Genomic DNA, 17,871 nt, shown 5'->3' on the forward strand with positions numbered 1-17,871 from the left:
GTTCCTCTTTTGGTTAAAATAATACACCACACATAGAATTTTTTTTACACATTTATTACATACATAAGGAGGGTAATGAGTGACTGCAGGTAATGTATGAAGTGTGAATGAGACGTGTGAACAAGGTGACAACCAACTAGCACCCCTATCAGGAAGCTCTAGGCAAGGTTACCCGCCAGACTCCGGTTTGGTAGAAGCTTGGTAACACCTGAAGGGATATTTCAGTGCTGACTCACCTTTAAAGCAGCGCCCCAGCTATTAGTGCCTAACAGAGGCAGAAACCCAGCTGGCCCAAATTCTCCTTTAAAATCAATAAAAGAACACTCCTCCATTGACAGTAAAATGGATGGAGAATTAGATCGAGAAACTAATGATGATGGTTGGGGTCCCGGTGTTATTCTTAGCACATTGGGAGAACAATTAACATGTGTTGAGACAGTCATCAACTCCACACACCAGCCTAAAGAAGCAAAAAAGCAGAAAGAGTCATTGAGGAAAACAGCTGAAAGGTTAATGAAAGAAAAGGGAAAGGACGAGGGGAGTAGTGGTAACTGGGGAATAATTTGGCAGAATAAGGCTATGCAGGCAAAAGAGAAAGAGGAAGAAGCCAACTCAGCAGCAGCAGGTGCAGGTGTGATGAGCGGGGTGAGACACAGAAAGGAAGCAGATAAGCACGCAGGCCGCAAAGCTAAATTTAATCACTGGGTGTGTTTATGGGAAACTGCAAAACCACACATGAAGAAAAATAGGTCTCAGCCACCTCCCTATTCTGCCTCAACTCCTCCCTCAGCAGGCATATATCCGGTACTTAATATCTCTGGTGGAATAATGACTATTGGAGAAGAACCGCCCGTAGCTCCAACTCCCATAGATACCAAGCATTTTTGCCCAGGAAGCTCCTCTCTGTCGGCGACATCCTCAGCTAGTAGTAGAGCCCCCTCTTCCATGTCCCATTGTTTTGGAACCGGATCTGAGGGCCTAACTGACCCATTTGCGAGCGCACCATTTGCGGTTCGAATGAACAGACAGGAACCCACTGAACAACAATTAACTGATCAAGAAGCAGCATTACGCAGCTGCTTAAATGAACATAGGTCAGTGGTCCAGGTGAAAAATCGTGTTGCGTCAGCCCCTCTTTCCCGGTCCAACCCCTTTGCCAGCACTCCTGTCGCTGTTAAGGGAGATCTGACCGCTACTGCAAAAACTGAGCCTGGCACTTCACCAAATGTCACAGTTACCATGTCTTTGGTGGGCCGTCAGGATCCGGAAACACAGATGAGTTTAGCCCACGTTTTTGCTGACACTGATACCCCACCAGGCGGGGAAGAAACTGAGGATACTGATGATGAACTCAGTGACCTTAACCATACACCCCCCTCTACCCCTCCCAGTTTAGGATATCAGACTAGATCTAAGGGCCCTGTGCCTCAGCCTCCAGGCATGTTTCCCCTGGTCCAGACTAAAGCGCAACGTAGACCAGTGTATCAACCTTATTCATTCGGAGATGTCCAGGCCCTAGTGGACAAACTCCCTGACATAATGGAGGGAGGGAATGCCTGGTTGGCTGGTTTGGATAAATACACAGCTGGACAGGACCTCGCACTGGGAGATTTTAGAGCTATTATAACTAGGTGCACATCCCGATCTCAGGCAGCGGACCTGGAACAAAATGCGGGTACTACCACGCATGAGAACGAGGTGCCACTAATGCAGGCCTTGAGGTTTATTGGACCGGCCCTGCGCAAACAATTCCCACCCAAAAATCAAGGCACCTTACAGAAATTTAAATGGGAGGGAAAGCAAAATCCCACCCATTATCTAAATCAGGCTGTTGAAGACTGGGTGAACCATACAGGTCATCACCCCAGTAGGACTTGTTCACAGAGCATGTGGTTTAGAAGGGCGGTGCTGAGGGGCATTCCGGAGTCAGTAAGCCAGAAAATGGAGGATAATCCTGATTTGCAGGACTGTGACTTTGCAATCTGGAAGAAACATTTGATTTTTAATCTTAACAAAGTGCAGATTAAGTCTGATGATAAAGCGGAGAGCGTCGAAGATTTACAGTTGCAACTGTTGAAGGTTCAGCTGCAGAAAGCTAAAAACGACCTGGGTGGAAAAGGTGACAAGCCTAAAAAGCAGCTTGTGGCCGCTGCAGCTCCCCCTCCTGGTCCAGTTGCCCCTGATTTGTATCCGAACCCATGGCCAACTGATCCACAGCCCCCCCAGTATGGTGCTTATCACTCACCGGCCCCTTATGGGCAGAGAGGTTCCCCATTTGGAGGAAACAGAGGTGGTTTCAGGGGAAGGGGTCAGATGGGAGGTGGTAGGGGAGGCCAGATGTATGTTTGTTTTCGGTGTGGACAACCTGGACACTGGGCTAAAGCGTGCCCTTTGAACCCGGCTGCTGGAAGAGGCAGGGGAGCCCGTGGTGGGCCCTATCAGCATCCTGGCCACAGAGGTGGACCTCGTGGTGCTTTAGTTGAAGTGCCCCCGGCCCCACAGATGCCTGTGATGGGGTGGGAGTACTACGAGGGTGGTCCCCAGCTATAGGACACCCCACAGACTGCCCAGGACGGTGAAGGGACAACGGCGGACCCTATGCTGTCCATAACTGTAGATAGAAGAAGAAGCAGCTTTTTAGTGGACACTGGAGCTACGTACTCCACCATTAAGGATGTTGCTCGTGAAAGACTTACTGACACAGTGATTACAGTGGTGGGCATATCTGGGGAACCTAAAACTCTGCCTTACACCGTGCCCCTCCCCACAACGGTTGGAGATCAGACCTTGTTACACAGCTATGTTTGTTCAAAACAGGCGCCTGTGAATTTACTGGGAAGAGACTTGTTGATTAAATTAGGAGCCACAATACTCTGCTCTTCACAAGGCCTAACTGTGACTCTCCCTACTGGGGTTGTGCTTCCCTGTTCTAATGGGCCAGAGGGAGGTGGTCAGTTTCTGCTGCAACCCTCCTCCTGTTTGACGGACTCTGCTGACATCTACTGGGCATTATTGGAAGTTGAAACACCTGCTGAACCAGGAGTTTGTACTGCTTTTCAGCAATGGCGGCCGTGGCTCTCACTCCTACATCCTTATGTCCCTCCCCCTGACCCACCTCATGTTACACTGTTTTATGACAGGCATGACACCACCTGGTACCAGCACATGTTCCAAGAGCAGTGTGAGGGGCGGGCTTGGTCTCTGAACATGTCGTGCATTTTTGCGGCACCGGAGGGAGTGGCAGCAGCGGTTACTTTTACAACAGATCAATTACAGTGGTACATGATGTCTGATGAGGCAGCTCCCCATGTGTCACTGGCCTTACATCCTGGACACCAGGCTAAGGAGCTGGGTGGAATGGTTAAACGTTCCCTTGCGGCCACTGACTGGACACCTACAAAACTCCCACAGGTTTTGTTTTCTCCATCTACCAAGACATACCAAATTTTAAATGATTGCTTTAATTCCTCAACACTGCAACATGGAGTGGTCAGCGGGTCACATGGCAGAGAACACACAGACCACTGTGATGCTGCGCCTTTACTCGACTCTCTTCCAGATTGTTTGTGGTCCCTTGGACCCACAGATGTAGGTTTAGTTGATGTGGAGCCAGTCTCTTTTCAACTGTCATCTGCTACCCCTTTGTGGCAGCCTCAGTACCCACACAGACCGGAGGCTGAGGCTGGGATTGCAGAAACAATTTCTGGTTTGGTCACTGCCGGTGTCTTGGAGCCCTCCTGCTCTAAGTGGAACACGCCCATCCTACCCGTTGAGAAAAAAGGCACGGGGAAGTTCAGAATGGCACATGATTTGAGAAGGATTAATGCCTTACTTGGCACTCCTACTTTGCCTGTGCCTAATCCTTATGTTGCCTTGACCAACCTCCCACCATCTCATGCCTGGTTCACCTGCATTGACTTGGCTAATGCCTTTTTCTGCCTCCCACTTCGTGAGTCACTGCGTGACATTTTCTCATTTACATTTAGAGGCCGACAATGGCGTTACACTCGCTTACCACAGGGATTTGCCCTCTCCCCAGGACTGTTTAATCAGTGTTTGAAAGAACTTTTACAAACCAGCCCACTACCATCTGACTGTATGTTAATACAATATGTGGATGACCTTTTGCTGTCTGCCCCCACGGCTGACATCTGTTTGGAGGCCACCAGAGTGGTGCTTCAACACCTGGCCAACACAGGTTTTAAAGTGAGCAAAAACAAACTACAGATTGCAAGAAAACAGGTTTCTTTTCTAGGCCGCATGGTCTCACAGTCCGGTATTTCCTTGTCCCCAGAACACAGGAACTCCATTTTGCACCATCCAAAACCTCTAACTGTAAAAGACATGTTGTCATTTTTGGGCCTGACTGGTTACAGCAGGACCTATGTCCCAGACTATGTTGGCCTTACTTCCCCTTTGCGCGCTTTGGTAAATGAACAAGGCATGAGAAACCTCTCTGCTCCCCTCTCATGGACTACAGAAACAGAACAGGCGTTTATAAAGTTAAAACAACAGCTTTCTGTCGCCTCTGACCTTGCTGTGCCAGATTATGCTTTGCCTTTTCATCTTGATGTTTCTGGAACTGGAACCCATATCAATGGTATCCTGTTCCAGAAAAAAGGGGGAGAGAGAAAAGTGTTGACATATGTAAGCGTAATGCTGGACAACACTGAAAAACGCCACCCACCGTGCACACAACACGTTTCTGGACTTGCAAAAATCATTCAGAAAACAGCACACATAGTGATGAACCACCCACTAAAAATTTTGACATCACACAGTGTGGTGGCCTACGTCTCCTCACAGGCCTTCACACTCACTTCACTCAGGCAGAGACGCCTCAGTACCATTTTGGAAGCACCACACATCACCTACTCACATGAAGGCATAAACATGGCTGATCACATGGGATCGGGGGAACCACATATGTGTGAAGAGGTTGTGCAGGTACAGGAGAAAATCAGGCCAGATTTGCAGGCAGAACCTCTAATGGATGCAGAAAAAGATTGGTTCACAGATGGATGTTGTTTCAGAACTGAAAGTGGAATGTTGAAGGCTGCATGGGCAATAGTGGAACAGACAGACATGAGATGGAAAACAGTGAAAGCAGAGCAGTTGACAGGACAACAGTCTGCACAGAGAGCTGAACTGAGAGCGGTGATTGAAGCCTTAAGGATGGGAAAGGGACAGAAAGTGAATATATACAGTGATTCAGCTTATGCTGTGGGAGCAGTGCATGTGGAGCTCAAGCAGTGGCTAAGAGCTGGTTTTTTGACAGCCAGCGGAAAGCCTATTAAACATGAGATGGAAATGAGGGAATTAGCGGAAGCACTGTTGTTACCTGTTAAGGTGGCAGTGGTAAAATGCAAAGGACACAGTGCCGGATTGGACTTAGTGGCATTAGGTAACAAACAGGCCGACTTAGTAGCTAAGCAGACAGCTGGTTACTTACCCTCCCTGATTATGGTAATGGACCCAGAAGCCACACCCCCTCCAGAAAGACCACCCATACAACTAGGCCTAGCCACAATCAGAGAGTTACAGGACAAAGCCAGCCCCCAGGAAAAATCATTGTGGGTAACAAGAGGGGCCACAAACACAGATGTTTGGCGTGGCCCAGATGGAAGGCCCATTTTACCGCCAGGGGTCAGACAGACAGCAATGGAAGAGGCACATGGAGTGGGGCATGTGGGACCTGCACAAATGATGAGGAACTTAGCCGCCTGGTGGCACCCTTATCTAAAAGACATGACAAAATACATGGTTAAAACCTGTAAGGAGTGCAACCAATTTGGAATCAAGCCCGCCTTCAAGCCAATAGCAGGGTACTTCCCCATCCCACTTTGCCCAGGGAAAGAAATAATCATTGATTACACAGACATGGTGGACAGAGTGGGTGGTTACAGGTACCTGCTGGTGGCTGTGGATGCATTTTCAGGTTGGCCAGAAGCCTGGCCGACAGCAAGTGAAAACAGTAGAACTGTGGTGAAGTGTCTGATTAATCATTATATACCACAGCATGGGTTTCCCGAGGTCATAAGGTCGGACAATGGTTCACATTTCAGGAACCACGATCTGCAGAGGGTTGAAGCCGCATTAGGTTTGAAACATAAGTTTGGCTCAGTTTACCACCCCCAGTCCCAGGGGAAAGTGGAAAGGATGAATCAAACTCTAAAAACTAAATTGGCTAAAATCTGTGCACAGACCAAATTAGATTGGGTTAAGGCATTGCCTCTTGCATTAATGTCCATAAGATGCTCAGTAAATCAAACCTCTGGTTACACTCCATTTGAGTTGGAGCATGGCAGGCCTTTTCCTGGCCCCTCCTCTCGCCTGTTAATGTCGGATGAAGCTGATTCAGACCTCGATCCGAGGACATATTATAACATGCTCCGCAGTTTTGTTGCCCAGTATTCCTCACAGGTCGCTGAAAGAAACCAGCAAGAGCTGAAAGAGGTGGCTACACCTGGAATGGACTACGTCCTCCTGAAAGTCACAAAGAGAAAGTGGGCTGAGCCTCGCTGGACAGGCCCTTACCGCATAACAGAGCGGACCTCCCACGCTGTCAGGCTCGAAGGGAAAGGTGACACCTGGTTTCATTACACACAGTGCGCTGCTGCCACCGAACCAGGAAGAACCTTAAGAGAGGTGCAGAAGGACCTGTCAGAAGGAGCTGCAACAGCATCACCAACCACTTGAGGGAGCCAAAACTCAACCTACAAGCCGGCTGGTTACAAAAGGGGGTGTTCTTCATACTGAACTAAACATTTTTTTTATTTTTAACATCTTTTATGACTTTGCTTTTATATTGGCTTGAGTTTTTAAGATTTACATTTTACATTGCAATAGTTTTAACCGCTGAAAGCTCATTTAAAGTTGTGTCACTGATACTTTTTGTTGCTCTTTAACTCCTAGAACACGCCCTTGGCGAGGTGGGGGGAACTGGACCACCTTTCTGTGCCCCATCATCCTCTATTAGACGACATCCAAGCTAAGTAAACATGTCTTGGCCCTTTCCCCCTGAAATGACAGGCAGGCAAAGATGTTGCGTCTTTGTTTGCTTCCTGGCCCTGGGTCTCATTCCCATTGGCATAATCCTGATCTGTGAAGGGCCCCCGACACTTCTGACACTTTCAAGTTCAAAAGCTTCGCCCCCTTCTGACAGTCCCAATCTGACAAATGCAGCCCCTAGGGTCTTGCCCACCACTTCCTCTCCAGTTTTGCCCACGCCCGACCCATTTAGAAAAAAACGACACACGGTTACCTCCTGCACCCCAAGTACGACTAGAATGATTACTCTCTGTGTCCCCAACAATAAAAGTTGGGTAGTCGAAATAGATTTCGCGAGCTTCCCAGTCACTCCCGTCACCAAAGACCAAGGGGGGGATCTTTTTAACCTTGCAGTACATCTCTCCTCCTCAGTGTGGTATATAACCCTGGGAGGTTGGCATCAGTGGAAGTGGTCCAGTTTAGTGTCAGAAACGGACCTCGATTGGTCCAAGCACTCTAGGGGTCAGGCTTTGCACTGGAGAAACCAAAATATGCTCAGAATAGCAAAAAAACCGGATCTTTCAGGCTTAATTTTTACCCTAAAGGATCTGGCCTTGACCTCCTGTCAACAATTTATACTTGCCCCTTGGACTGATCGCACCGCCCTGTATTGGCAAATGGAAATATGCCCTAGCGTTGGTGCAGCTCCAAGCTCTGTAGTTAAAGATGATAACCCCACCTTTAATGGCCCTCCGGTGACATATACAAACGGGGGGAGAAACGGCCGAATACGCATTGTAGACACAAATAAAATGTCTAAAGATGACCTCTTCCAAATTCTAACCGGTATTTCTGGAGCAACAAACAACTGGTTACTACTAGCTGAACAAGCTGCTGACAAGACGGCTTCCGACTGCATAGTTTGTATGGGAGCCCGCCCCACTTTACGGGTGGTACCGGCGCCAGTCAATAGTGCATGCCTCCTGCATCTTATGAACAATACAAAACGAGGTCATTGCTCATATCTGGAAAACCACTTTCCTAAAACTCAACGCTCGGTCTCTAATAAACCACCTTTCTTTTCTTCAGATGTAGCTGTGAACAATTTCACTTGTATTAACCTGACTGGCAATGCAGTAAAACTAGGTAGCTTGAACTCTTCTTGGTGCACTGAGATGACGGTTATGAAACCAAACTTCCGACCTACGGCTAGGGCTGATTTGTGGTGGTGGTGTGGCAATAACAAGTTATATGATGGTTTCCCTCGGGATGCGTCAGGTCTTTGCGCTCTTATAACTCTTATTTTACCTGTTTTAGTCACTCCAGTAGATCTCTCTATAGAAGTACACGAAGTTGGCCTCCCATCCTCCTCTGAACGCCGCTCTAAACGTTCTCTAATCCCAGGTTCAGCTCATAATCCAACCTATATTGATGCTGTAGGTATACCCCGTGGGGTCCCCGATGAATATAAACTGCGAGACCAGGTTAAAGCAGGATGGGCCTCGATACTTTGGATGGTTGAAATAAATGCGAATGTAGACAGAATTAACTACATTCACTTTAATGTGCAACTGCTGGCTAATTACACTCGAGATGGTTTTGAAGCTGTGCATGCACAGTTATCTGCCACTTCCCTAATGGCTTTCCAAAACAGGGTCGCAACGGATTTTCTCCTCGCAGAAAGAGGCGGAGTCTGCAGCCTTTTTGGTCAGGAGTGCTGTACCTATATCCCCAATAACACAGCTCCTGATGGTTCCCTCACTAAAGCTATTACTGGTCTCACAGCTCTTACTGTTAAAATGAAGGAACACTCGGGCGTTGATACTGCCATGTGGGACTCTTGGCTTAACATGTTTGGCAAATATAAGGCCCTTGTAGCTTCCATCCTAGTTTCCATCTCAGTTTTTGTTGCTATCCTAGTCACCTGCGGTTGCTGTTGTATTCCATGCATTCGATCCCTCATCCACAGACTGATTGTTACAGCTCTCACTCCTGAGGATAAGGATCTCGCCCGGCAGATGCCTTTATTGGCTAGTCAACTTCCCACCTCCTCGCCAACGGATGATGAAAACTCTGATCGTGAGGGTGACGAACATTATCGTCTTTCTCTTGTTTAAATTCTTCTAGAATGGTTGTTTCTCTGTGGTGTTTTGTATTAGGCTTGTTATTAATTGTTTCCCTCACCCACTTCCTCTTGAAGGATATATCTGGTTGAACTGTGTCTGGTCGGGTTGTGAGGGTTAAGCGATGTTCTCAGGGTCTCCGGACTTAAGCCTGAGCGAATGTGTACTCCCACCAGTGGATATAAATTGTTTTATTCCACACCCCTTCCTCACTTTTTAACATATTCACTTTTGAATGTCCTTAGCAGTTACCGTTCTGAGTTTATTTTACGGTTGATTTATTCTTTCACATTTTCACGTTTATATCTCTCATTATTATAGTATACTCTGTACTCTCCACATTTTTATCATTACTTATGCTTTTTGGTTGCTGAGTTACAGGAACTGTTAATTTTGTGTCACTACCCTGGTTGCACTAACTCGTTGTATCCTTGTGTGCAGGACAGCTGTTACTGCTTTCGTCGGGAACCGAGACTGCTTGCAGCCGACCCCTGGGCAGGGTGGTGCCTGGACTCTTTTCTCCTCATCTGCAATGACAGATAAAGACAAATGATAAGACCCGAGGAGTTTTTCGAGCCAGGCTTCGACACGTCTCTGTGTTCCTTTGAATGTTACTTATGTTTGTGTGTTGACCCATTTAAGATGGGTCAAAAGGGGGATTTGAAGAAAATATAATCTGATCAAACATTATTCAGCTTTAAATATTGTTCAGCTTTAAAGTTACTGTGCAACTGTGTAATAAAAAATGTGCTCACGACTTTGGCCTTGAGAGCGATAAGAAGCGATCGCCTCATCCTGCAGGTGCAAGATATCTGCAAGCGAAGAGACTAGAACACCCAAGGCCGCTTTCCTTTTATGGAGTTGTTTTTCTGCTAATGCAGCACTTTCCTCACAACCCCCTCCTGTAAGTTTTAGAGAATATATACCCATCCTCACAGCAAATATGAGGAATCTCCTGATGTGAGCTGTGTTGAGAGGTTGTCTCTGTCTCAATAAAAGTTCACTGATTCCCCATCTGCAGCAGGTGTCCGGTTGTCTTCATTCTCCGCCAGCCTGGTTAAGTCAATTCCTCCTTAACATCTAAAAGAACCTATTTAATGAAGGAAGACGGGTTCACTTTGTGTTTAATATTATTCTATTGCTGTTGTTGTTTTTTTTATATCCTTCAGTGCCTTGACATTTGTACTGTAACTATTCGTTATAGTGGTAAAATGGTGTGATATGTGATGCTAACTAGCGGCTTGCTAATTAGCGCAGCTTACCGCGTTATGTGCTGTGATGCCATGCTGTATGTTTAGCTCTGTTATTTTCAGTCAAAGCATGCTAATGCTAAATCGTTATGTGATAGCATTTGGTATTGTAGCTCAAGTGTTTTAATATGTTTAGAAGCCGATGGACGCTCTGAAAGGAGAGGGAGAGAGAGGTTTCTGCCCGGATGGACCCTGCTGTTTCCTCGCCCCTGACTGTTGTTTTCTTACCCCTGACTGTCTTCACTACTGGTGAACTAACTGCCCGTTTTTGATTGCCCCACTAACAAACTCATTGGACTCGTGAGTACTAACTGGAACTAAAGTGCACATATTTTGTTTATTGCTCAGTTTGAGTGAAGCGGCCATCAGTTTTAGGCCTCACCGCACCCGAACTTCGAATCAGGCCTGCATCAAGCACCGTGCTACAGGTGTAGTGTGGACAGGTTAAAGTGTGTGTGTGTGTGTGGGCCCACTGTTACAAATTCGGTTTAAATTGAGTAAGTGTGTAGTTTTAATCAAAGTTATTATCAAAGGTTGAAATTCATCCATTTTAAAGGTGTGAGCTGTTGTAACTGAAATAACAGTTGGCACCTAAGAAAGAGGTATTTTGTTTTGATAATCTTTTATTGAAAACCCATGTAGTCACTTTTACAGTAATTTTGTTTGTTTATTTTAATTCAATTCATTTTATAAAAGTAACTGTTTATTTTATTTCTTTTTGTCTAAATAAATACCCGGTGAGGGATAAATTTGTGTAAAATACAGTTGTGGTGGTCCTTATTATAGCAATTAGAGGGTATCAGGTATCATTATTAGTAGCACTATGAACCCAGGCCCAGTCTCATTGTACTATATACTCTAGCTTTACCATAGCTACGTGGGACCTGGGTTACATAAATAAATAAATAAGACAACGACACCTAGGGGAAAATTCACCCCTAAAGAAATCCTAAAGTCTTTTTAGAAACCAGAAAAGCTCACACAGGTTCAAAGATGCACAACTGAGTAGGGCTGGGTATCGTCACTGATTTCCTTCAATTCCAATTCACAAGGTCCCGAATCGATTCGATCCACGATTCGATATGATTCGATTTGAATCTGTTTTGCCTAGGACAGTCAGAAATATTATAATTCTGATCACGTATCAGTTCATATCCATATTTATATATCTATAAAAAGAAAGCTGACAATTATGAGACTTTATCAGAGATGTAAGCATCACAGCAGATGCCTTTATGTCAAAGTAACTGAGGATAAAACACAGAAAAACATGAAGGCGATTTTCCTTGCCTGGGATTTTATAGCAGAGGACCTTAAAAATATTCTGCAGTAGATCAAAAATGAAAGAAAACCATTAATCAACATATGAACATTACCTGATGCTGCTGAAGTGAAGCAGAGCAAAGTTACAGAGGTGAGTGGTGCAGCTACCTTTCTTCACAATGGCTGGAATCAAAATAAATCGGCCATTCTACAAACAGGATGAAAAACTTGTCTCTAATAATCAGCTATTTACTATAGGCCTTCAAGCTGGCAGTAGTTACACCATTACTTAAAAAATCATCACTTGAGGTATGTTTTCTCCAATCTTCAAACTTTCTTTTATCTCAAAAATCTTAAGAGTGTAGCTGTAAAAAAAAAAAAAAAAAAAAAAAAAGCTAGCAGATCATCTGCAGAGGAATGGCTTATTTGAAGAGTTTCAGTCAGGTTTCAGAGCTCATCACAGCACAGAAACGGCTTTAGAATCCTCCCTTAGTTACGCTGCAATAGATCTAGGCTGATGGGAGATTTCCATGATGAATTGAGTTTCTTCACACAACGTTTTCACTTACCATGTTATAGACTTCTCTGTCATCATTATTAATCTCTGGCTTTCTTCCACAGCATGTCTTGATTTGGTCTTCCTCCCTCACCCCCATGGCCGCCCCTTCCTGAGCCTGATTCTGCTGGAGGTTTCATCCTATTAAAAGGAGTTTTTCCTTTTCACTGTCACTGTGTGGTTTGTGTGACATATGCATCCATGTGCATTTACAGATATCCAAAGTTAAGTGGGAAGCATGTGACCAGTAACTTTTAGAAGATATGTGTTATCATACAGGTCCCAGGATCACTGGAATATGTAGGGACAAGGAGACCTCCTTATAGAAGCTGGCACCTGTGGGAGCATGGACACTATATATACTGGTCTATATATACATAACATCATAAAATGGTTGTTGTTTTTCCTTTTTACATGCAAGATGTGTGTGGGTTTTGTACATGTATTAAAGTCTGTCTATTTTACATGAACACAAGCATAAAACAGCTCCAAAAAACACTATGCGATCCATGACTTCAGATCCATGAAATTACTTCAGTCTGGAAAAATGAGCCACTCCCTGTAAATCAGGATGAGGAATTATTGCAACTTCGTCCTCCATTCCCTGCTTTCTTCGGTGGGACGGACCATACAGGCATTGGGATGGAGTAAGAGGAGCCAAAAGGAGTAATGTGCATCCACGGTTATTTCCCGATGTCTCCATCAGATGTCATGGTGGGGCTAATAATTTTGTCGGTAAACAGAAAACGTTTGAGGGAAAGGAGAGTTTCTGTGGGTCGTGAAATAGAAGCTTCAATAAGGAAGCTCTGTAATCATTCATCCGCCTGTCATCTGTCATCATTACTGTAATGCAATCACATTCACAAAATGTGAGAGTTTATAGAATAAAACAATAAAATGTGGGAATAACCATTCGTATCACAAAAGTTAAATTCTAATTCTCAGTTAAATTACAATGAAAGACAATAACAGCAATAAACTCATTTTGTAAACCAAATGTTTTAATGCATGTAAGAGAATGTTTTTGTAAGTGTATATCATTTTAAATTGTTTTAAGGATTTCATCTAAAAACAAATAACAACAAAAAAGTTTTTTCTATAGAAAGCAGGTTTAAGAGACTGAAATTGGTATTATTTTGTATTATTACATATGTTGGAAACAAAAGATAAAGCCTCTACTGTATCATCTTTTTTTTCAGGTAGTGGCACTGTTGTTTTGTTCTGAGGGAAAAAGTTTGAAAATAACATAATTAAATTGTAGGACAACTTAGGATGGAAGGTTGTAGTATAATAATTTGACACTGGTTTGTTGTTCATTTTCAGCCTAGTCCTTGTACCTGAACATTTTCAGAGGATATCCTTTATTTTCTTTTTGTTTTAAATTTAGGTAAACTACTTAATACTGACTTATGAATCATTCAAGGATATAAAGGGCATCTAATTCGAGGGATGGACAAGTATTGTGTTGACACATAACTGAAAAACAGCAACAAAACATATTTTTCATATCTCTTTAGTCTCTATGGAAAATATCAGTAATAATACAGAATGATGACCATCAATTTGTATTTTTGAATCAATATGGGGATTACCTGAGAATTGATAGCCAGAAACCTGAGATATTTCAGCATGGTGTGGAGTTTCACCTAAAAAGATCTGAAGGACAAAAGAATTGTCCGGCCTAAAAACTATCTACAGCAGATGCACAGTATCTGTTACAGGAAAAATGATTCTATGTTTCTTTACCTTCTTTTAAATGTACAAAGATGCCTTTTGTCTGCCCTTTGCCTATGGTTAGATTAGTTTAGAATTATCTTTTTAGACTTTCTCAGCAAAGACATACTGTTTTGGGACATATTGTTTTAGATTGTTTTATCTCTCACAGCCTTCTCCCAGCTCTCTGCTGACGAGACTAGCGCCACATATGGAGTTGTTTATTTTATTTTGTTTTGTATTTTCTTATCCTGTTCTCACTGTCTTCCCTATAAAAATTACCAAGCCACTGTGCATGGTGTGAGTTGTCCTTAGCAGCTCACCCGTGTACACGTTTGATAAAGAAAGTAACTTTGTCTCATTGTGTCTTTATTTCTCCTGGGTCTTTTACAGAGTTTTCCCCCAACATTTCTTGGTCCTTCGGAGCCGGAGCGCCTCCATCGTGTCCCATCTCCGTGACCAGTCCACGTTGCTCGTCTGTCGACAGCCCACACACTAGGTGTGTGGTCAAAGACCAAGGGCGTTAAATTCGAGTCTTGGCCAACGTTCTTAGAAAGCGACCCACGGTGGTGGGGCCCGATCGAGGTGGACCAGACCCGGCGACACTGACCAGGTAGATACAGACACACTGACACAATCTTGCGTAAAATCGTATTTTAAATTCAGGGAATTTAAAATAGCGAAAGTAGCTCGTCGAGACTGGAAGCTCCCCACTTCTGTGGGTTTAAAGTAGCTCGTCGGCTGGTAGCTTGGAGCTCGTCGACTGGAAGCTCCCCACTCTTGTGGGTTAGGTTTGGAGCTCTGAGTAGCTCCCCCAGCTGGGTCAAGGGAATAAGTAGCTCGTCTACAGAAAGACTGGCAGCTCCCCTTATTATAAGGGTTCCGATCGCGCGAATAGGTGTGAATGTGAATGTGTGTGTGTATTGTTTTAATTAACGGAGCAAGCTGAATTTTCACGGTCCAATAAGAGACTGAGCTGCTCCTACTGTGTTTTTCTTTTACTGCTATTCACTGACGTGCTGGTGAGTTGAGAGAACGGTCGAGTTCCGTCTCGTAAAGTTCACACCGCTTTTGGAAATAGTCCGAAAGTAGAAGGGCGTGTGAGCAACCACTCTCGTCTCTAATACCAGCGAAGGTGATAGCAGCTGTATTGTGTATATATTACTTAAACAAAAATAAGTAAATACATAAATAAGATGGGTAATCAAGCAAGTGAAATTAAAACTCACTCCTGCTGACGAGCAGTGGTGAGAAAAGAAAAGTCCAGACGCCGGACAAAAACAGTGTCTGTAAACTGAGAGATTTAAGAAAACAAAATATAAACAGTCAGAAGAACAGAATCCAACTGCCAGTTTAGTAAAACCAGAAGACGAGACACTGTGCAGTTCCCACAACCCTTTTAGAAAGCCATCACTCATTCCTGCAGCCGCATCTGCAGCAACACCCATATCAGGAAGAACTTAATAATCCCTTATTAAGTGAAAACTAGAGATCAAAGTAGTTTGAAGTAGTTTAAAAGGGTTGAAAACAGACCCCACTGAGTAGATATAAATATAAAAAGTACGAAATAAAGATGAACAAAGGGAAAGTTACAGTAGAAATTATCTTTAGAATATTTGAAATTAATAATAGCAAGGATAACAACCTGTAAAGTGATATTAACAATGAAACACAGTTGGCATGATGACCATGCCCACAATGTATAAAATGTATATAAAGCAAATAATTCACACGAAAATATTTTAATAACATAAATAAAGTATATTAAGGCTGTGTCACTGTTCAGCCAAGGACAGTGTGTGAAAAGGTAACTGTCTCCACCTTGGGAAAAGGATGATTCTGCAGGTCATCTGAAGCCCTTGATGGATACAAAATAAAATATAAATAATATATTATAATAGAACTGCCTGGTCCGCCATGCAACAGAGAGAACAAATGTGACCGCAGATTGGATGAATTCTAAATTATCTGTTTGCTGAATAAGATGATCCTAACTAACAAATTGGCTCAGTAGTAGTATAATGGTACACACTGATAAAATATTATAATATGCTATTACTGTTATATAAGACAAAGGATAATATTAACAATGACATAATATTAATATGAAGAGGCACCTTAATCGGTTATGATGTGAGGTGGATAATTGTTAAGCAGTAGTCTGCATCAAGCTTAAGGTTTGCTGAAACTCAGTGTAATGACATGTGAGATGAAGACAATACGGAGAATAACTAAACTAATGAAGTGCATAGAGGCACTTGACCAGCTTGAAACTTATCATTCTAGAATGACACATTGCTGAGATAGAGCACACCTATAATAACAACCAATAAGCAAAACCCTGTAGACAACAGCTAAAACTACAGGATTGAGAAGCTGAATTAAATATGTAGACACTGCTAAGCTGATGAGCATGTTCCACATTTTCTTTTCTTTTTCTTTATTTGTTTCTTTTAGAGCAGAAGCTGCTATTCTGCCCAAAGAAAGACTCTAGGTCTGACCAACCGTTTCAGTCATGGGCAAAAAGATGTCAGTCAATAAAATTCTAAAAGATAATTTATTGACGAAAAATATATCAAGAGATAAAAGATAAAACAGTCCAGTGTCCCACTTAAGAATTGTATAAAAACACACAGTCCCAAGGCCAGAGCCAGCTATGCCACACAGCCAAGTTGCACCCCACATGTTGCCTTTAACAGGGTTAGAAGTTGTCCTTGGAGACCCACCACCCTGCAAGCATATAGTCAGTGGTCACTCAAGCCTCTGGAACTCTGCTGCCTTTAGGCTGTGGCATATAATAGGCCCTGGACTGCACAGAGAGACAAAACGACACACTTAATATAAAATTCATAGCGTAAAACCAATCCATCCCAATCATATCTGATTTCATCACATTACATACCTGCACAGAGAGACAAAACAAAACAGCAGTGGTTGTAGTGTGGGCTATAAGTAGACCAGTGTATCAGTGCAATCAAGTACACCTGCCTCTAATTAGTCCAACCCCATTCCAGCCATTGGCTCACCAAAAATGTGACACACACAAAACCACTCCCAACCCAGTGAAACTTCACACAATAATATGGAGCTGAATTAACACAGGCACATTAGTCTAGTATGTTACAAGCTGCATGCTATTAAAAGCCAACATATGCAGACTTCTGCCTTGTTCGGGTGGCAGCATTTTTTTTTTTTTTCCTCTTTTTCTTTTGTGTCCTGACACGTTTATGTTTTTTGTTTTTGTTTGATTATTTTGTTGGTTTTGGAAACGAATTTAAACGAACTTGTGACCATACTTGAGAATCACAGTGACACATAGTGATTAGGCAAATGATTGAAAAATGCCTAGGTTTAGAGCTGTGAGCTATGAGCTGTGAGCAATGCAAAGTTAAATATATATATTTGTATAAATGGGAAACAACCCTAACTTGAAAGTTTGAAATGTGTGAGATCCATGCATTGTTTGAAGAACTAGAAATTATCTAAAACTGCCTTAAGTGAAAATGTAGAGTTGCATCTATTCTCCCAAACAAAAAAAAACAAAAACCAAAAAAAGGGAGAAGCATTCTGTAACTTAAAAATAAGGCTGACTGTTGACATCAGACTAAAACACTAATTCGCAGGTGGCTATCAGGAACAGAGAGGCGAGCAAAGTCACAAACACCAAGGCCGCAGACAGCCACGCAGAAACAGCAGATAACATAGAGACAACGCCTGCTAGAACCGTGGAGAGGAAGGTCACTTCACACGAGATTGTTGCGCATGTGAAATACACAAAGATAAACAAATAACCATTTATATAGACAGCCAGTATGTTTTCTCTGCTGTGCATCATTTTGCAAAAAATCTGGAAAACCAGAGGAATGATTACACCAACTGGCAAACCAGTATGCCAACCTCTTACAACGCCTCCTGACTCTTTCATTACTACAGGCAACAATTTTGCTGACAGAGCAGCAAAATAGGCGGCACAACA

General features: G+C 43.4%; 2 protein-coding genes across 2 annotated transcripts; both read left to right on the top strand.

Moving 5' to 3' along the window:
* Nucleotides 1–271: 271 nt before the first annotated feature.
* On the top strand, nucleotides 272–2,566 carry LOC113010444 (uncharacterized). Its single transcript, XM_026149488.1, has one exon. The coding sequence runs from the start codon at nucleotides 343–345 to the stop codon at nucleotides 2,548–2,550; it is 2,208 nt and encodes a 735-aa protein (XP_026005273.1). The 5' UTR covers nucleotides 272–342; the 3' UTR covers nucleotides 2,551–2,566.
* Nucleotides 2,567–2,579: 13 nt separating this feature from the next.
* On the top strand, nucleotides 2,580–6,776 carry LOC113010443 (uncharacterized). Its single transcript, XM_026149487.1, has one exon. It carries the CDS (start codon nucleotides 2,599–2,601, stop codon nucleotides 6,697–6,699), a length of 4,101 nt encoding a protein of 1,366 aa, XP_026005272.1. The 5' UTR covers nucleotides 2,580–2,598; the 3' UTR covers nucleotides 6,700–6,776.
* The last annotated feature ends 11,095 nt before the right edge of the window (nucleotides 6,777–17,871 follow it).

Source organism: Astatotilapia calliptera, chromosome 18 (genome assembly GCF_900246225.1).
Source record: "Astatotilapia calliptera chromosome 18, fAstCal1.2, whole genome shotgun sequence".
Classification (NCBI taxonomy): domain Eukaryota; kingdom Metazoa; phylum Chordata; class Actinopteri; order Cichliformes; family Cichlidae; genus Astatotilapia; species Astatotilapia calliptera.